Source organism: Hydractinia symbiolongicarpus, chromosome 11, assembly GCF_029227915.1.
Source record: "Hydractinia symbiolongicarpus strain clone_291-10 chromosome 11, HSymV2.1, whole genome shotgun sequence".
Classification (NCBI taxonomy): Eukaryota; Metazoa; Cnidaria; class Hydrozoa; order Anthoathecata; family Hydractiniidae; genus Hydractinia; species Hydractinia symbiolongicarpus.
The window spans coordinates 7,836,247-7,857,701 of NC_079885.1; the positions used below are offsets into that span (position 1 = coordinate 7,836,247).

General features: G+C 33.0%; 3 protein-coding genes across 4 annotated transcripts; 2 read left to right on the forward strand and 1 right to left on the reverse strand.

Annotated features, from left to right (window-relative positions):
• Positions 1 to 951: 951 nt before the first annotated feature.
• On the reverse strand, positions 952 to 2,119 carry LOC130613846 (uncharacterized). The gene is made up of 2 exons (XM_057435195.1): positions 1,995 to 2,119; positions 952 to 1,863 (listed from the first exon to the last, which is right to left on the reverse strand). Exon 2 carries the CDS (start codon positions 1,861 to 1,863, stop codon positions 1,075 to 1,077), a length of 789 nt encoding a protein of 262 aa, XP_057291178.1. The 5' UTR covers positions 1,995 to 2,119; the 3' UTR covers positions 952 to 1,074.
• A 201-nt stretch (positions 2,120 to 2,320) lies between these two features.
• Positions 2,321 to 14,457, forward strand: LOC130613847 (M-phase phosphoprotein 6-like). 2 transcript variants are annotated; one of them, XM_057435197.1, is made up of 7 exons: positions 2,321 to 2,563; positions 6,119 to 6,190; positions 9,925 to 10,037; positions 10,898 to 10,991; positions 11,514 to 11,605; positions 12,158 to 12,327; positions 13,121 to 13,260. In XM_057435197.1, exons 2-6 carry the CDS (start codon positions 6,119 to 6,121, stop codon positions 12,315 to 12,317), a joined length of 531 nt encoding a protein of 176 aa, XP_057291180.1. In that variant the 5' UTR covers positions 2,321 to 2,563; the 3' UTR covers positions 12,318 to 12,327; positions 13,121 to 13,260. The 2 variants fall into 2 exon arrangements, with proteins under 2 accessions (XP_057291180.1, XP_057291179.1); XM_057435196.1 differs by lacking the exons at positions 2,321 to 2,563; positions 6,119 to 6,190; positions 9,925 to 10,037; positions 10,898 to 10,991; positions 11,514 to 11,605 and having other exon boundaries at positions 12,185 to 12,327; positions 13,121 to 14,457.
• Positions 14,458 to 17,021: 2,564 nt separating this feature from the next.
• Positions 17,022 to 21,455, forward strand: LOC130614605 (microtubule-associated protein 9-like). Its single transcript, XM_057436041.1, has 3 exons — positions 17,022 to 17,168; positions 17,331 to 18,068; positions 20,867 to 21,455. Exons 2-3 carry the CDS (start codon positions 17,455 to 17,457, stop codon positions 21,447 to 21,449), a joined length of 1,197 nt encoding a protein of 398 aa, XP_057292024.1. The 5' UTR covers positions 17,022 to 17,168; positions 17,331 to 17,454; the 3' UTR covers positions 21,450 to 21,455.

Sequence of the window (21,455 nt, forward strand, 5' to 3'; positions counted from 1 at the left end):
ATGTATCTCATTAACATTATTCAATTTTTAAAGGGATGATTTTTTTTGGCTGTTACACAGTCGTTTCACCGTTATGTTATCTGCAACCAAAACCAAAACTTATTTTATTTTAAAATTTTGCACACATGGCTCGTTTATATTAACATGACTATATAGTAAATCTCGCTGAGTGTAGTTTTTGATTAGTTAATCCATAATGCTTATTCAAATAAATGGAAACGAAATGCTGGTAAAATTGAAAAAATGGGATCTTATATGCGTCCACCATAACACAAAACAATTAAACTAATGGTAGCCCAACAGAACCGACGCTCAGGGTTAAATGCTCCTCTGCGATGTTTCAGGTAGTTTCAACAAAACTGTCAGGAAAATTAAGAAAGTATTTTTGTACTCCTCCGCATTTCAACCTTGGAAATGTTTAAATCGGTAACATTTTTCGAGCTCCTCCGCTGCATAAAATTTTTTAATTACTTTAACAATAATTGGTTGGTTAAATGTCACGAGACGAAGCATCGAGTGTATAAATCTATCATAGCAACTCTGGGAATATGGCCTAAATGGACAGGGAAACCAAAAGATCTTAGAGCTTTGTTTCTGATAAAAAAAGGCTCATGCAGCCCGGGGCACATTTGTTGACTTTCTTGGGCCAACAAGTTGAGAATTAGGCACAACATAAAAAATTGGATTGAAAAATTAAACAGTTTTACTTTTGGTTTTTTTTACATGGTACTAAATAAAATACATTAACATAAGATGTCATTTTTTTAGGCTTTTCATAAATATGTCTGAAAAATAAAATTAAAAAAAAAACTACTGAGATTTGAAATTATATACTATTTGCCATGATGAAGGAAATAATATGTTGGAAACCTTTAAAAATTCATATTCACATATTCACACTGTTACGTCTAAACTATATATAAGATACGGGAAGTCAGTGAGCACAAATAGTTCGGATAAGCAGATTTAATATATATTTACATGGCATTTCTTTAGATATGTACATAAAAATCAAAAATCCTAAATCAAGTTCACTTTGGATTTAAACATATGGACATTTTTCTTATTAATTCTTTAGCATGTTTGCGTATTGTCACGACGACGTTCACGTTCCAATTTCGCCTTCTTTATGACAGATTTGAGGTTTTCGTATTTACCTTTATATAAATTTTTTTCAAAAGTAGATTGCTGTAAAAGTTCTTTTAATTTTTGGTTTTCTTCAAGTAATTGTTTTTGGTTTAAAATTCTCCTAGACCGACATGTTTGTGCATAACCTCTGTTCTTTAACAACCTTCTGCGTTGCTTCAGCTTCGCTTTTTCTTCTTTTGGTAAATTTTTAAGTTTTCTATTTAAATCACGCACGGACACATTAATAAGTTCTTCATCTGTTACTGCACTTGAAGTGTTTGGTCCAATATCTAAGTTTGAGTTGATGATAAACTTTTCTTCTTCGTCTTCTTCATCTATATCTTCAGAAGCTGGTGTGCCAGGATAAGAATGCTCTGAATGAGCAACAGAGTTTTGTAAAAGTTGTGTTAAAAAAGATACATTATTTTCCATGGAAGTTGATGCTGTGGAAGATGGTAAAACAAATTGTTCATTAGAAGCATAATCGTTAATTTGTTTTCCTAGCACAGCATCAATAAAGCTTTGGCTTTGCACTTTATCGGCCATATTATAAAATGGATTGTAAATGTTTTGTTCATTAAAGGTATAAGTAAATTTGTTTTCTTCTTCTTCTTGTACACCCTCTGGATCAACAGGGCTTGGTGTCATATAATCGTTATTGCTTTGCACTATTTCATTTATTGCTTCCCAAAAATCGTTAATGTTTGATTGTTCTGGAACGATATGATCACTCATCTATAAAAAAAAGTTTTTAAAAGATTAGTTAATGCTGACTGCTGGTTGGCACTACTCACACACAGAGTTTTCGTTTTCTGTTTTCTCTGCTTTCTATAACTCAGTGCATGAGAAACTAAAATTGAACATACCTTCTTGTTGCCGAAACAATAATAACACGTTGTTCCAAGAATTTAGATTTTTAAACTTCTTTATCAGAGTTTTTTCCCCTTCTATGAAAATTGCTGAATGGTGATTTTTTGTTGGAGATACTTGTTTTTAACCATTTTTGAAATTACATCATTGCTAACTTTTAAGCCAATAGCAATGCAGGAAATATTAGATCAATAGCTATAATGATATAATGGTTCTATATTTAGAAGATCATTCCTACGGGAGCCAATTAAACTTCGCCTAGACAGAATTCATTGACGCAAGCCCACGCAATCTGCCCGGACGTGTCCAGTGTTTAAAAACTGGGGGTATACCGACAAGCTTTCAAATGAGTTCATTGGATACCAAAAATTTTTAGTCAGGTTCCTGTAGAAATGGACCTAAAAATAAGCAAAGAACCTTATGCTAGCAATCTACTCGCATCGTCTTACCTTTTTTTAAAAAAATCCTTTAATCATCTGTCCGAATATTTACTGTTCACCCCCGTTTGGAGTCATCGTCCCTGATCATTCCATGGATATTTACGTTGAAGCATGTGTGCGTAGAAATGGCTGTTCCGTACGAAATTGACCCGTTGTACGAGGTTGGTCACTTTTCGCGCTTGTACGAAGATGGGCAATTTTGTACGAAAATGGGCATTACAATTGCTTTACAAAAATTAGGCAACGAATAATTTGGTTTAGAAATGAATATCTAAACATTGTTAATTACATTCAGTAAACATGATAATATCTTAAATATTCTCTGAACGTTAATTTTTGACAATTATCTGATGATTGTACCAACTTCGTACAACTTAAATAACTGTGTACGAGGTTGGGCCTACTTCACTTCTTCTACTTAATTTGAATTTTTTTGATTCATACCAACTTCGTACAACTTAAATAACTGTGTACGAGGTTGGGCCTACTTCACTTCTTCTACTTAACTTGAATTTTTTTAACCATACTAACTTCGTACAACTTGAAACACCAAGAAACAGATGAAGACTACTATATATTATCATTTATGGTCTTTACATCGCTTTTTTTATTTACTCTATCAATAATTTCCACCAACAAAAACTGAATGCGGTTTAACGATAATCTCCCTATATCGAATTCGCACGGGTACTTCATCCGAATGTAATTGGTGATGACTCCAGTTGGCTCTGCAATGTTCGAATGACGCATCAGTTTTGGATAAAATTGAGGGTGTTTTTTCGCCAGTATTTCGTTATAAAATGCTTGATACTTGCTACCAGAACGTTTAATCAGAAGTAGTGAATTTACTTCAGGCAGCTTCGATTGTTGTACCAGGTAGTCCAGGGTACCGTTTTTGTATGAAAAAAGAAAACTCATAGTACATGTTAATTATACAATTTTGTGTAGCAACTCAGGGAAGCTTTACTGACCTTTTTTTGCAATATGTAAACATAGATCGCAAAACCAGTCCTCTAAGGGTTTTACAGCCAATTTGGAGCGTTTAAAATGACACCAGACAAGACAGCGATCGCATGCAATTGATCTTCCTTTTCCAATTTTTCGTCTGCAATGACTGCATTTCCACAAAGGCGCATGTTTTTTCTCCTGTATCGTTGCTGCCATTTTGCTCTATGCTTTTTTGGAGCAGAAATCCCTAACCTAACCTAAGAAACCACTTTTGGACATCATGGACAAAGGAACTTTTCACCGTTGCCGAAGGAAATGTGTCGAAGCAGGCTCTCGATTGTTTCATGCTACAATGCGGACTGTTGCAAGCTGACTCCACAATATGTTCCATGAATGGCGCAACGAAGTTTTTTATCATATATTTGTATTCTGCGCCAAAAAATGACAAGCATTGGTTGGTTGGTGTTATTCTTCGATAAATAGCAGTATGAAGTTTAGCAGCTTCATAAGCACCGTTTTGTGCAAAGCTTTATATAAGCACCAACAGCGTCTCTAGTAACGTTATCATAGGTGCGTGCTATCTAAAATTGTTAGCAATTAAAAATCAGTGACACACCCATATTCCTTGGACTCTTACTTTCAAACGAGGTTTGTTCGAAGAATCTAATACCTTTTCAAACGATATATGAACCCCTTGGTGACCAACTTCTTGGCGGTGTACTCTATTGATAATGTCAAACATCTGTCGGTCTGTTGCTACGCGACGATCTTTTCCCAGAGGAGAATCGCCCTAAAATACCGCAAAATTATTTGAGTTGGCAATTTTATAAACCTACTTTCTTAAGAACTTAAGCTCATAAGAACATCTAGACCGAAGCTATCCAAAAATTGAGAACACCATATGACCATGCCGAGCCTGAAACAAAATTTCTTAAAAGTAGAAATGTTTATAAAAAAAATAATTGTGACTTTAGTTTTTCCAAAATTAGATATGATATATATAAAAATGTTCTTACATCGGGAAATGGAGAGCACAAAACATCCGATAAACCTTGGAGGAAAGAATACGGAAGGAGAAACAACTTCATTTCTGTGCGCTTTAAATGTATTGAATTTTCTATTGTTTTTAATTTCAAAAGAATCAGTGCGTGAGGTGCTCGACCGAGTCTTTTTCGCAAAAAAATGATCAAATTCCATATTCTCCTTTAATAGGGGCTAACTTTTTTCTATTGAAATCTGACTGTAACACGCTGCAGGCAAGTGATTATTGTATGGAAAGTGTGCCTAATATAAGTCGGTAAACATTGCTGTTAAAAACTTCAACAATACGTTTGGAAATAAGCGTTTAACCATGATATTAACCTATTTTTGCAGGCTTGAGTATACCACTTTGATCATGAAAAACAATATAGATAGATATGCGCCGGACGAGTGCCGACAAAATGTGTGCTGGATTAATGTTTATTCTAACTAAAGAAATAACTTCGTATAACAGAACGTCGTTTTAAAACGAGATATAAACTTTTTCTTTTTGTTTACAAAAGTGTCGAGCATGTGCTTCTTCGCTAATTATGTTAACATAAAAACAAAAGAAATTTTACCGATTTCAATATGGCTTCTTGTTTTGATAATATTATCAAATTCATCATCAAATTATCTAATTGTTTTTATAACCAATCATAGTTGCGAATTGTTATTCACGAATAATTTAGTCACACAACCGCCAAAATTTCAAATTAAGTTTCTATACACACACCTGCTAGAACCTCACGCAGTGTTTCAATAGAATTAAAAGAGTTGTTTCTCCTTCCGTATTCTTTCCTCCAAGGATAAACCAAGTGTAGGATAACTCATCACTTGGAATTTTTTTCTTCGCAATTTTCTTTCCATAGCACGTGGAACGTTGTCTATTCTTCCACATAGAAAATCTACCATTGTTTTATAAGTCTGTTCGGGCATTATTACGGAATTCCGTTTAGTCCTTTCAACTTCCAACCATTCCTGAAATTTTTCTTCCATGTATCTCTTTTCAGTCTCCATTGTGCTGAACATAAAAACACGCGTTAAAAGTTTCAATGTAAATTTAAAATGTGCGTTCGAAAAAGCACTCGAAAAGGATTCGAAATTTACCTACCTTTTCCTTTATCGAAATAACTTAAAAGGTTAAAAAAAATAATATTGAAATTTTTTGTGTTCTTCTCCGTTCTCACTCAATTATTAACAAAACTATGTTTACAAAAACAGTTTCGTACAAGCCACGCAAAGGCACTGGGGACAAGGGTGATTTACAGGTTTTTCGCACGAAAATTCAATATAGCATTAGAATTCAAAGGTCACTACCATAAAAACCATGGAAAGGTTAATAAAAGAAGTCAATAACAATATCATACCTGATATAACCTTATTTGAATCAAAGAGATCAAATTTATACTTACGAGCACTAGTACCATTTTTCAAAAACATCATTGTTTATTCTCTGTTAATATAAAACAAAGTATAAATATGTATATACATATTAGTATTTTTCCAAAGAGGCATCCAAATCGTAAAACAAATGTCTTTTTTTGCAAAAGACTTAAAAGAAAAGAAGATATTTCAAAAAAGTTATTATTTTTCATTTTTTGACGATATTCGCCGCTGTACGAAGATGGTCAGTTTTGTACGAGGATGGTCACTCTCAGCGCTACGGCAAAAAAGCCCAACTTCGTACAATGAATGACATCGTACGGAACATGGCAGCCTCGAGAAGTGAAAATGACTCTGCTACAAAAAAAAACTTATCCAAAAATGTTTTACAAATGAAGGTTGGTAATTTATGTTATTTATGCTATAATATTTTAGTTAATAAAGTGGTTATAACTAGGAATTAAAAAAAGATTGTGAAGCATAAATTGCAACTAAAAACTTATTCATTAAGAGCCAACCACAGGAATGTTAGGCTGGGATACTCTATCCTACTATAGTCAGGCTGGGACAAAACATGGGATGAATTTTACTCATTTTTGAAGGGGAAGCAGCGTATCAATTTAAGCATCTTAATTTCAGAACAAAATTGGGTCTGCCTAATTAAGTGTGATTACCTTAACAAACATGAGGGTGTCAATAAGCTGCATACGCCATAAAAACTGTGGGCGTTCTCGGGCAAGTTCGACGTTTCGAAAAAAAATTCAATGATCTTTTTTTATAATACCCGTATACGTCTGTCTGTCTGTCAATAATATGGTAGCTTAGCTGCGCAAGTAGCGAAATGCACGCAATGCAGTTTTGGAGGTGAAACGTTTCCGTATTTTAGGTGAAGAGAGAGTGCAAAGCTAGACACATTTTGTACTTTTAAGAACAATGTTAGGAAGTTTGAGCACAGATAATTTTTTGGAGGAAAATCTAGATAGCTAAGCATCATTTCCAGACAGATTTTTATTGTGGTTACCTTTCGTTAGCTAATTATTCTTTCATTTCCACATTTTTAGCATTCCTCTCCCTATTTCACCCTGCGAAATTTTAAAAATGGTGGATGTAGCACAAATGTGATTCGTCAATTAAGCAAAATGTCAATCATCACTATGGCAACAAAGCTGAACCGAATTGCCGAATAGGTGTAAATGTTTATGTTTATCACTTTGGGAATAAACTGTGATATGAGTATATTTTGTAACAATAACGTAATCACAACGAACGTTGTAAAAAACGATACCGTTAAATTCCTTGTACTTCTTTTCTTTAAATGATTGTTTTTATCCGACTAATTAAAAACCACTTTTTACTTTGACTTTCATTTATGTTTTTTCGGAAAAAAGTTTTATTTTACAAGCGAGCAACACTAACAAAATCAAGCTATATAAAATATTAAAAAATGTCTACTTATTGCTCCTATAAAAAAAGAAAAAATATTAGAAGAAAGTGTCCAGCTAAGCGAAGATTGAAAATAAAAAATAATCCTCAAATTGAACAAACGCGTGTAAGTCAAAAGAAAATAATATATATTTTATCCAGCGATATTGAATAAGACTCAGACATTTCTGTTATCATAACATTTTTTTTTAATCTCTATTCCATCAGATTTTGTAACATTTTCCTTTTTGTTTATTTTTACTTTGCCTATCTCTCTCCTTGTCAATGTAATATTTTAAGTGCGAATATTAGCAGACCTGTGCATTTACAATTGTTAAAAACACCCATAGCGACCATTTAACTAAACCAAAGTGATGATATTTTTAAAAGTATTTAAAGCTCTTTTTTGCAATGTTCATTTTTTTGTGTTAGTACTGCTAGCCTATTCATCTTCATTTACAAAACTATAAAAGGTACAAAGTGGAGGGTGAGCAGCTTTTAAAGACATGTTATATCTAAAAACGATTTTAAATGTAAACAGGTGTTAACAGATCTTAGAGTTATGATGTATTTTTCAGCAAATTACAGTTTTCAATTTCATAAAAAAAGTTAATGGAAAATATCTTAAAAACGAAAAATAATTACACTATAATTTTCAGATCGTTTTTAGATCAATGTGTTGTGATTTTTTTGCTTAAAAATATTTTCCAGCTTATCTAGTTTAATAATAAGTTTTGTCCAGTCATAATGCAAAGAAAGGTATGAGTGTTTGCATTTATTTGCAAAAAACACAAATATATGCCTTGCAATTTTATTTAGCTTAAGTTATAGGTGTGTTGTGACTATGTTGTACAACCTCTAGGGTCAACTCTAAATAATTACAATGTCAGTGTAGTAAATAATAATTTGCACACAATACTAGTTAGGCTAACAGGTCAGTAGTTATTGGGTGAGTTTTTATGTCCTTTTTTTGAAGATTGTTGATATGAAGGCACATTTCCAATTATTTGGTAGAATCTTAGTTGCAATTAAAAAATTAAATATTTCAGTTAATGATTGCGCATTAGATTGAGCTAATTCTTTGAAAACACGAGGAAGCATGTTGTATGGACCAGGGTATAGAGATGTTTAAGTCTTTCAGTTTTTTGAGTATTGTCTAGCTTCTAAAATATACGTTTGTAGTTAGGAAATTATAGTCGTCTTTTTTGCGGGAGTCCAGGTATAGGTGGTTAAATTGTAAACATTTCGCTACAAAAATGTGATAAAACATCAGTCTTTTCTTTGTTGGTTTTCACCATTTTAGGTTTGTAATTGTCAGGATGGTCTGGAATTTCAAATTTCACAGTGCATTTACTGTTTATATTCCTCTAAAACACTTAAGATTTTGTTTCACTTTTTTTAAACAGATTTTTCAAAATCTTTGCTGATTTTCCCTATTTAAAGTTGTAAGTTGATTGCTCACCCTTCTACATTGGAGATAAATTTTCATCCCTGGTGTCTAAATACCTCTTCCACAATGTGTGTTTTTCCACAATTTGGAAATACCATTCTTATCTAAAGTGATATTAAATTGTTTAGCTTAGCCATCTTTTAAAATTTTTCCTTGTTTATTAACATCTCCACTGAGCGCGTTTATAGCTTCATTGAAATTGAAATTAAATAGTTTTTTAAGATTTCGGGTTACATCCGAGATCTTATTAAAACGGGCGGTCTTTTTCTTCTTCTTCTTCGACTGATTTTTTAACCGCTTGCCGTAACGTCACGACAATCAAGATCTAATTTGACCAGCACATCCATTGCTCCAAAAATGAAGTACAGAAATATGTGGTGGCAACTTTATTGAAAGTATTTATTTGATAACCTCTTTATGCTGTATCTAATTGCCTGACAAATATTAATCACAAAAATTTTCCGGGTGCATTCTTTATACATTTCTCTTTAACACATTGTGTTGATTTTATAGAACAAAAAGCATCATCTAACTGACCAATTACAGTATACAAAACCTTGGTTGATAAGTTGGAATCCTGCAAAAAAAAATAATTTCAAAAGTACCAACAAAGTTCCCAAACTCAATCTTTATATTATTGTTTCTACATCTAGCCTATCACAGTCATCAGATTACTTCTTTTTGTCTTTGCCAATCAATTTTATGTAGGTCCAAAATTTGTTGCTTGGGCTCCTTCCTGGCAGGGGACGGTTCATTTATTATATCTTTTGAAGCATAAATCACCCTGGGAAAACGTCTGCAAGTTTTGCCCCTAAGTAGCTAGGATTACTTGTAGGATTATTGCTCAATAGCAGAAAAGTTTCAAGACGCCTCAGGGACAAGCTTGCATCTCAACATTATTAACATATCCAACAAGCGCTTAAAATTATTATTTCAATTATTTTTGGCCTGATTTTGACTACCCTTCCCAGTTGGACAAAGCAACCCTTTTCAGGAGCAAGAGCAATGTTTAGAATGCTCTATAATAGTGTCATTTAAATAAAAAAACTTGGCCATGGGGCCAATTTTAAATTTAATTTAAAAACAAAATTGATATTATTTGCAGCCCTCGACTGAGGGAAAGAATCATATTCGTTATTTTGTTATTTTAATATTGAATTTAAATCAAACTTGTTCTAATTATTAAATTTAATTTTTCCTTGTGGCAGCTCTTGGCACCTACGTTTTTCTAATAGTTTTTTCTTTGTTTTTGTTTTTTAGTTCATGCAAAGAGGTATCGAGCAACAAAATGTGAAAGCCTACGAAGGTTTAAAACAATCCCAAATTAAACAATCCCACTGGGTGATGGGCGGTGTGGAAAATCAGGTTAAACAGTAAGCGTGGTTTTGTCAGTGATTGCAGTTAAATTTAACGTACAGTTGTGTCAGATATTTTTTAACCAAGCAGGTCATTTTTATGTAAGCTCATTAATACATGTTCACTTGTATTTATGTGACACACCTTGTGGCACAAATGCAGGAGCAGAAAATTTAAAAATATAATAACATTCACCAGGTGTTAGCTAGAAATTCACAATTGTGGCACCTTAACCACAATTGGTAATTTCCTTGAGACTCCCCCTATGGTCACTTCTGGAGTGATGATTTCGAAGTTTTGTAGTCTCAGATTCCTTGAAACAGCTGCCCTGAAGTTAACTTTTTGGAATTAAAGATTTGAAGTCATTATCTTGTGTTTTGAAGTTTTGACTTCTTCTTTTATATTGAGTACAGCAGTTACATCATGCGCAGTATAAATATATTGATTATGATCTTGCCACACATGCCTCAATTTAAAATGAATTGGAGAATCAAATAATAAATAGATTGTAAAACCACACAGCAAACTCCATGATTAAAGTTCATTGTTGCATGCTTTCACGAGTACAAAATCAGAATGTCTATGCAATGAATGAATTTTTGGCTAAATAAATCAGCTAGATAACGGAAAAAAGTCATTAGAAAATAATTGGAAAAGTCATCAAGTATTCTCAATTGGGAATTGTCTGTACAGCAGACAAAGTAAGGGCTAGCTAACACCCTGGTTTAGAACAAAAGTTAAAATACAGATTCTCTACATTAGCAAACAGCTATTTGAAACAGAAATAACTTACATAGAAAAGGTGTATAGTTTAAGTCAAAATTCGACGTTTTTTTATATATATATATATATATATTTTGTTTATACGTTTTTTTAGATTACCTTATGAATTTGACACTAGCCAGATTTATTGTGAAGAATTATTGCCAATCGGAAGAATGTCTTTCCTTGGCTACAACCCACAGGTCGAGGTAATTTATTGCTTATGCATTTTCGTTGTTATTATTTTAGAGTTTTGTGATTTGATTATGTGAGTTGAGTTTAATGAGGTTGACCCACTCAATTTAAATTCCATATTCACTCTATTATTACAACTGCTGGATTAGCATCTCTTCTAATAATACAGAGACTGTGTCTGTTTGTAACAGACAAAGTGGATATCGTCATTTTCCTTTGATGTCGCCGAAAAACGTCTGTCTAATATGTTAAATTTTTTGACGTTACGGCGCGACGTCAATAACACTACTTTACTACTAGTTCGACTAGTTTTAAAGTATTAAAGGCCGGTGTATTACTGAAGATTATTTTTTCAAAGCATGAAAGCTGTTTTTCGTTTTAAATGCAAAAAAGTTTGGCGCTAATTTTTTCCATGTATTAAAAAACATTCCTATTCAAATTTTATTTCAATTTGAACATTTATGTAATCAAAATTAGTAAGATCCCACACACACTGCTATGCAGAAAAATGTTTACACTTTTCGTTTACTTTGCAGAAAATTCACCAAATGATTTTGCGTGAGGCCAGGAAAAAGTCCAAAAGCAACGAAGACGAGGATGAATTATCAGATGAGGAAATGGCTCATAGGTAAGAATTTCTTGTATGAGAAATAGGATACAACAATAAATGTTTAACAATAGAACAGTGCTACACCCCTGGGTGTAGGTAGGTAGATAAGTAAATACAAGTTCACATTCGATGCATGTCAAGCCTTATTTGGGAAAGAAAAAGTAGTGATGTGAATTTATCTCTGTAATTTTTTTTCAATCTCGTACGAAAGAGAAGATTATCAGTATTTTCATTATCCAAATCAGAAAATCATACCAAAACATTTGAAAATAACAAAAAACGGAGAAACGTCGGTAGTGTGTAAAGATTTCCCTTGGATGTAAAATGCGAGAAAGACAAAAAATTCTTTGAGTAATTGTTGCAAAAGGATGAAGAGAAATTCGAGTTTTTTATGTCTGTGATATCCACCGCGTTGAAGTGTTTCTCTTCAGTTATTATTATTATTATTATTTTTGCCAGTTGTTCTTTCATTCATGTGGACACGTTATGTTTAGCTTTTATGAAATTGTATAATTAAAATAGATTAACGAGCATTGGAAATGATAATTTATTTATGGTGCTTTCATTTAGATATGAAAATTTAATTGGAACGGTCGCGAAAAAGTTTGAGAAGAAATCTAAAAGAAAGACTGCAAGAAAAAACGTTTCTAGTAATTCCGAATCTGACGAAGACTTAAAACAGTTGCGTAAAAGGGCGAAGCGAGGCTTTCTAAAACCGAAAGTGGACTGAGCTTAAACAGGTTTGCGAAAGCTAATGTTTTTTTAATAAATACATAAAAAATGTATTCGTGAATTTTATTAATATAAATGAAGTTAACTTGGGAAATTAGGAATGATATAGGATATAGGTAAACTAACCTAAAACTAGATCCTTTGTTTTTATTAGAAGAGTTTCGTAAAGTTTTGGATTTATTTTCCATTTTCAAGTTTTTTTGCGCTTTGTGATAAAAAAAATCAGTCGTCTTTAACGAAACCAAATACTGAGACTCTCCATGTTTGTTGCGCATTACTTCTTATCATGTTTCACTGTTATTTTACGCCAGCTGTTTTTAACGAACTATAAAATGGAATTTAAACCCTCTATAAATAATTCATGTTTCAATCTATATGTGTTTAGCTTTTGCTTTAAGTGATGGGGTTTTCTTAAATATAAATACCAATCATGAATTATGAATGAATGATAGAAAAAGCTTCCAGGGTTATGATCTCTCTCTACGTCACCACTCTCCTTCTCAGAGCCTACTCTATTGGAGTGTTTTTTTTCACCTGTATTTATTCATAGTCGAATGATGTTTTTTTGTGTTTCTATGTTTTCCTATTTTCTCCTGATGAATAAATATTTTTCTCTGGTTTTTTTTATGAAGATTTAATGACGTACTTGTGTTGATAATTACCCAAAATTGTTCGTCGCAGATGTTTCCAGATAAAAAATTTTCGTCTTGGCAGAGCTCTCCCTCTTTACTCTTGAAGTCAGTTCCGTAAAGACTTTGCGTGATATCAGGACTGTTTTTTTTTAACTCTTCTCCGTTCTAGCTCGCTGACGTGCAACACTATGGCAACGGATCCAAAAAGTTTGGCTAACTTGTATCAAGATCAAGACGACGTGGCGAAGCATTTCGCGCGAGTTATCTACAATATTATCATGAACTCGAAAGAGTTCAACGTAAAGGATTTCGGGGAGTACGATTTACATTTGTGCGAGGCATTCTGCTTGTTGTGGCAAAACGCGGAGACAGGCGAAGTGAACGGAAGGAAGTTGGGGCTGCCGTTGAAAATAAGCGTTTTCGCTGCTGTGTTTATCGACTTGTACGCTGCTAAGCGTATTGAGTTTTACAAGGTGTCCGAGTTTGACGAACCTGGTTTTCGAATTATCAACAAGGACTTGATAAATACCTTTCTGGACATTGCGATTTTTGACTCACTTCGTACTGCGAATAAGCATGGTAAACTTCGCGACGCGAAACTGTGGAAGTGGTTGCAATTGGCTGAGGAAAAAGAATCCGTGGAATGTACGTTCGACAGTCTGGTTGCACGTGGCATTCTTTCCGAAAAGAAAAGCGGTATTCTCGGGATATTCAAACGATTCCCGACTTTAGATCCAGAGCCGGAGAAAAACCTAGAGGAAAAGATAAAAAACATAGCATTCAAGAGATTGAAACCCGACTCTTTTATGATGTCTTTACTAGTGTTGTCCAGAGAATCTGATCGAATTTTTATGTGCAAAGACCCGATTTTACGCAAACATTTTACGTCCTCGGAGTATGCAGATGCTAAGAAAAACTTGGATAGAACTTTGCTTGAATTTTTAGACATTCATTAAACACATTTCGTGTGTATAAGACATCTGGTAACTCGAACCTTGAATTAGCAACGAATGGTCAAGTTAAACTAATTTAGAAATAAAATAAGACATAATTCCCAAAAATGGAGAAGTAACATAAATTCCCTTAGTCCTTTAAGTTTTTATTTTTGCCAGAAATTTAGCTAATATGATCAGAAAATAGTTCCGGATAACCAAAGTTTGAGTTATTCCATTTTAAAGTTGACGCGTGTGTCTTTATAAGGAAGTATTAACGAAGAGACTTAGAAAAACGATTTAGGATATTAAAATTTCGAGTTATCCAGTGTTTGAGTAGGCTGCAGGTTATTGTAAAATAAAGAGGGCTACGTTCGCTTAATCTTGTTTCTCTAAACTGCTTTTAAAACAGCGTGTATTATGTGGAGTTGAAACTGGTAATTTTTTTTAGAATGTACCCAACTGATATCGTTTTACAGTGCAAGTGTTATATTACATATCACATGTATACTATTTTTATTTGTAAATAACAAAACTTTAAATTGTGTTGAAGAAACGTGTTTTGTGCGAAGAATGAGCCTCTTTTTTTGTCTGATGAGAACAAAATGTTATAGAAGACTTAGTTTGCGTGTTTCATCCGCCTATGTATTGATGTATTTACTAGATGTAATTAATCATAGGCGCAGAACGTTTTTTCCAAATTTTGACTATCGATGTGATTTGAAGACAACTATATAGGAAAACCATAGCAGTCTTATCAGCGAAATGATCGCTAACCGTTCGCTACTGAAAATGGATATGGAAAGCACTTTGGGACTGTCAGCCTCAGCCTGCCACGTGAATTCTTGCCACTTTCAAATTTTTCTCGCAGCTAAGGTTCCATGTTTTGTTTATTGTTTTGAAAATTCAACCAAGTAAGCTTATTACTTTGATGGCTTGAATACCGTCGAAGTGACAAATTTATGTTTATTGTGGACCTGCGCATGCCCTGGGTCCCCTATGACTCCAACAAGGCGTACAACATTTTTTCAACCCTAAATTTAAAGTTAGGAGTTGCTGAAATGAAAAATCAAAATGCTTTGTTTACAAGTTTGTAAAGCTTTAGCATATATTTCAAAAGCTTCTTGATTAAAAATTTTAGTTGACGTAACGTACAAAAATGTTAGGGTGCTGTTTGTTCTCTGTTCACACTTCGAATGTTTTAATTTTTTTCCGAGAGGTTTCAATTTACCGATACATGACTGTGTGAATGAAGATTTTCACAATGTAACTGATCGGTTACTGCTTCGCTGTGCCTTGCATATATAGCCAAAATCTCGTCTTATATAGTCCAAATGATTAGAGATAATGTCTAATATGTAAAGTCTGTTGCATTTGTTAAAACTTGTTAAACAGAAAAGAACATGTACTACAACCTTTTCGCCAGTATCTTTATTTACTCATGATATTTTGGACACTTTTTATACCTGACAGTCTGGTGTGTCGATGCATAATTTCATATCAGATATGAAACGGCCCATCAGAATATTATAGGCGTAGGAAAGCGCTGGGGAGGAGTTATTATAAAAAAAGTCATTAAAGTGAGAGGCAACAAAAAATTTTTTCTTACTATATCAAAATTGAAAAAAAATGTTGTAATGTACATGCACCCAATGTCTTTTTCCAAGAGTTTTTTGTTGTTGTTTTATATGAGAAAAGACGGCGTTTTTTAAAAAATCCCTGGGAAAGATGGTACTTTGCACTCTTAAAAATTTAAAAGAAGGGAGTCTAATCCTTTTCAAACGTGCCCAGCAAATTGATCATTATCTTTATTTACAAAATATTTTTCCTAGTAACAAACCCAAAAGGAAATTAACACGTTTTACACTCCTATTAAATACATACCTATATTTTGTCAAACTATAAAGCAAATAATTAATTTCAAGTCTCTTCCCCAGTGCTCGGCAAACGACGAGAAGAATGTTATGAGATTACCAGAAAGAGAAAAAAAGCCCTGAGGACGAGGGGGGATAAGAATGAGAATTTGTCACAATTAGTAGCAAAATATAAGTAATATTTGCAGGGATAGAATATAATTCTTACGTTGATTCAAAGATGCCACAACATTCCTTCCCAGATTCCCATTAAATTATAATAGATTTCCGGTTAGACTGTTTCACTTTCGGGCACCAAGAAAACGATTTATAACAGTGCCAGGACTTCAGAAAATATTTTTTGGGCTAACGCTGAGTGAAATGGTAAACTTAGATAAGATAATAAATCTTTTACGTGTTATCGTTGAAAATAGTTTCTTGAACTGTCAGCTCTCGTATGGCATGGCATTAAAAACAAAATATGCGCATGCGCAAAATATATACAGAAGTGAAACAAAACTAATACATAATACGAAACACTGATTAAATACCTTTAGATACACATTAAAGAAGAATCGACATGTTAAATAGGACTAATCCTAAGCCGTATCCATCTTTCCCAAATTTTATAAATTATAAATTATGAATGACGCCATCCGTCATTGCTTAGCTAAATGCAAATTGTGCGTTCTTCTTAAATATAGGTTAGCTATATGCCTCGTTTTTGCTGCTTTGAATAAAGGCCTAAAAAAGCGTACTCTGATTCTTCGTATCTTCACCGCCATGCTTAATTTGTTAAAATACTAAATACATTTTTTTCGCGGAAAAAAACAATTTAGGTTATAGACCAATCAAAAGTCAACACGTGACCAGAAGGCCAAGAGTTTCTTTCGAAGTTTATCTCGAAAAGCTCTGTAGCAGGGAATAAAAAATTGCTGCTGAACGTGAACTGACGTGCTCGCTAAACTTTTAAGCTAATCTATCAACAATAATATCAAGTGACAAGCGCTACAAATAAAAATGATAAACACAGTTTCGGATAGAGCAAATAAGAGTTAAAATTGTATCAATAGAGGGATAAAAACGCAAATACATGAAAAGAAATATGATAAATATTGATAAAATGAAAAAATAACTGTAATAATTGTATTTCTGTGACAAGCAGTTACACATTGTCCTCCTCCATTGCGTCATTTCGATTACTTCTCTATAGCTCCTTGATTATGTTATCAAAGAGTCTCTGCGATGAAGATATTTTTACAGTTGATGGAAGAAAAAGGCAACGATATTTTTTCTCATTCGGTATTAAACATTAGCGCTGTGAAAATATATTCTTTTGGTGGAAACAGACATTATGGATTTAACAAACTTACACCATCACAATGATTTTTTAATGTTTTGTAACCATTTTTCTCAAGATTGAGAACGTTAGGTATACAAGGAAGTTATGCATTTTTTGTCTTTTGGTCAACCGTCAGTATTTGCTATTTATGTTCCATTTTTTTCGAACATTTTTTTGCGCATACAGTTTTTTTTTAAAAAATACTAAACTTCGAGAAAGGTTTGGAAGATCTTAATTCTTCCTATTCTGTAGCCTGAAGAGTTTCCTGAATGAGTATCCAAGCAGCTCTTTTTAATTTGGATCGCAAATTTTTATTTGGATATAAAAATAATAAAAAAGAAGCAGTTTATCAGTGTTAATATCGTATCTCAAAGTAATGATGACAGGCGAAAGCGTATCAAGCAATATACTTTATCCAGAACCTTCCAATCAGCCTTCAATTGGAGTTGTAAACAAGAAATTGAAAACTGCAGGTATACGGAAGGATTTAACAACTGTGGATCTCCAACAATGTTCAGTTAACCTGCCGAGGAGAAAATATTTTGACGATCAACTTTCCATTGTTCCAGAAAATAATTTCAATCTGGAAGAAGTGGAGCATGAACTTCAAAAAGGCGGAAAAAATTTAATTAGAAAAGTAACAGTACCGAAGTATCAAACCTCAACCAATCACAATGAAACTTTTTGTCGCTGCAAAAGCGCTGAATCAATTTCACGCAGGCGAACCGCGAAAAATGTGATTGAAGAAGAAAACGCTGTCACGGAATTACAAAGAGATCAAACATTTTGGGAAGAAATAAAACCCACAAGAGACACACCACAGATTACCAAATCAAAGAATATAAACTATCAGGATATATTCACACCTTATGGCACTAAAAAACAACCAATGAAAATATTCTCGAAGCGAAGACGTGCAACAGCTCCATGTGTTACAACTTTGTCAACACCAGAAATTTACGTACAAACTGATGAGGATATTCAATACAGGTAAAGCTTTAATTGGTATCTAAATGGATGCTTATTTGCATGAGAGCCGAAATGAACTCAAACCAGTTTAGGTCTACAGTGTAGTACTTAGGTCGGTTTACACATAGTGAAATCTTGTGATAACGGTTCACATGAGTTTTTATCACTTCAGGTGGCAATTTGACAATTTGGTCAAATTAATTGAAGTGATTGAAGATTGATTTTATTAATTGAAGAATTAATTAAAGTGAAATATTAAACTGAAATTCGATTTTTAATTAGTGCGCTAATTGAAAGTTGCAAACATAAAAATTTGTCTCTTCACGGGCCACCCCTGGTGATTAAATTTTAGTTAAGTGATTCTCTGTGATTACTTTTTCCTCAAAAAAACAACAACAATAAAGCCAAAAATTACTGAAAAACAAGAACCGATTTTCTTTTATTACGCACATAGCGTTAGCCACGCATATCAAAAATGATACGGATGCTTATTATTGGTATTGATGTCGTTTATTAAGTGTTACAACTGTTAGTACGAACAACAATATGTCCTCCCCAATACATACAAATGTACAAATTACGAAATTTTACGTAAATTCCTCCCACTCCTGTGTTTTAAAAATGACATATGGTGAAAGCTGCGTATCATCTTTCGGAAAATATTTAACCGAACAAATTCTTTTTTAAATAAGTGTTTATTTATTTATTTATTTATCAGTGTCCAAATATGAAAATTATAAAAAAAATTTAAATCCAGATTCAACATGCATATGTACCCTTGTATTTTGTCATTTCTATTCTTCTATTTTTTTGTCATTTCTATTCTTATTGTAAATATGAGGTTTAAGGGGAATACTTTTGTGATTCTGCGCATGGGGAATTTTGTGGAAAGAATTTATTAAAAGTAAAAGACAAATAAATTTCAAGAAGCTTTTTAAATGAAACATTTTTTAGCCTTCAAAAGCGTCAACCATTTCTTGTTTTACTTTTTTTCCTAATCTGTCTATTTTTAAAAAATTTCTAGACAAGTTCGTCGCAATATCCTTTCAGAGACATCGCGATATAAAAATAGAAAAATAAAAAAGACACTGGGAACGAGGTTGAATTCTATCACCTCAAATCATTTGATAAATTCACAATTTAATTCTTTATTATACAATATTATAATAATCGATCAAGTACAATAAAAATATAAATCAAAAAAGAGATTGTAAAAGATAGTTTGTTATAATTACTCCAAGCAATATATTTGTTTTACATTTTTTTAACTGTTTGATTTATAGCTTACTTGTTTGTTTGTTTGTTGTTTATTTGTTTGTTTGTTTGTATTGTTTTTCAAATAATTCTATTTTTAGTGTATTCTTCTCTTCTACAAATTTATAACGGCTATCAATGTGCAGTCTGTGATAACACAAACCTCCTTGGTTATTTGTGGGCTCCTTTGTGCTTTTCTGTTAAATTAGAGCTAAATGAAAGTAAATAAATAATCACTTTTTTCCCCTTCAATTAACTGCCTTCATTTCTTTTATACGGTCCCTCCCCTTTCCCTCGGGGACAAAGGAAAGGGGTCGTCAGTTGGGAAGAAAATATGGTTCGATGCTGCACTAGCTCTTAATTTAAAACGTTTCCCTCAGACGCTTCATAATTTTTTTTTGAAAGAATAGTCGCTGACTGAACAGCGCTTAGAGTTACACCACTTAAGACTTATTGTTGTGCATCACTATTTTATTGAAGCAAACAAAACACTGGTTTCTAACCCTTTATTTACTCACCGACTTCTGCAACTTTGATTTCAGGTCCTGTTGTCTCTTTTTGCCTATCCAATGGCGAGACGAACATTTTCGTCAGACCTATCAATAAGCGCAGCGCCGATGAGAGACAAAAGCCCTGGGAACGAGGTTGCGACTCAGACGAGTAAATGACAACCATATGATTTTAAACATATCACTATGATCACAGACCCTTTCGTTTCTTTAAAATTACATTTAAGGACCCTACCAAACTTTTTCCCAAGCCTCTATTATAGCTTTTTGTTGTTTGAATTACCGTACTTCAGACGTTCTCATAAGGATAGAATTAATTGTTGTCGATATCATAATTTTGTTATTTTTTGTTAATTTTCATGAAGAAATGATCTTAATCGTTTTCTATCCCCTGGAAACCATTATGTTATGACATCATGTTGCGGCTTTTTTCTTCGAAACGGTTTTGTTACACAAGAGTAAATTTTTTTCACAATGAATTTTGCTGTTTGTCACGAAAATTGACCTAGACATAGAGCTAATTTTGCCAGTTTTGAAAAATAGACTAAAATTAAGTCCTCGCGAAACATTAGAAAATAGCTCATCCTCGAAAATAAGTCCCCGCGAAATGCTCGATTTTCGCGAATAAGCTTAACCACAAAATTTAATCACTGCGAAAATTTATCACAATAAAGTATTGTTTTTAACCTGAAATCCTTGTGAAAAAAGTGCGTATTTGAATTCAGACTTGTAGCTAGTCAATAATTTTGGCAAATTTTTTTTATCTGCATCAACGATCATAACCAATAATTGCATTTTATAATTCATAAGTTGCATTATTTTTACATCATTTAAACTTTTGAATTTGCAAAACATTCTAACCCTCGACACTCAAGACTTGCCGATTTTGTTTTTTGTATCTCTTTTATAATAAACTTGATTAAACTAATACCCCGGGAATAAAGTTGGTTTATGAAAAGACCGATATAGATTCTTTGAAAACTGAAATTACACAAAAGTGATATGTGTGTACGTAGTAATATATCATTTAATATATCGTTAATATAATTTTTTTAGACTTATTCCAATGGAGAAAACGTTTTTAAGTAGTTTGCCTTGCTCACCTGGACCAAAGCGTAGGTCATCACTGAGACCAAGTAGTGCGTTCGCAGTTAACAATCAAACTAAAATATTAGATCGAAGACAGAGTTCACCTTCAAATATATATAATAACAGACCAACAAAGCTGACATATGAAGAATGGTTGACTTTGAAAGATAGGGAGCAAAGAAGACAATCAATTGATGCTCTTCGGGTGTTTAAACTCGAACAAATCGATGAACAGTACAAGTCACTCGAACGCTTAAGCCACGGAAAAACATACGATGAATGGAAGGAAGAAAAGGAGAAGTATTATAGAGAAAAACAAAAAGAAGAAAAACGAAAGGAAAATCAATTAAAGAAATCAAAATCAGAAGATGACAAGCAACACGAGAAATTAACTGAACGCAAGTACAACGAATGGCTGAAAAAGAAGTATGAAGAAGAAGTTTCCGCAGAGTTAGCTTTAATGCAAAAACTACGTTTGAATAGCAAAGAAGACAGTTTTGTCAGTAAGAGAGGGAGAAATAAATTCCAAAGAGCGCAAAGTATACTCTGAGAAAAA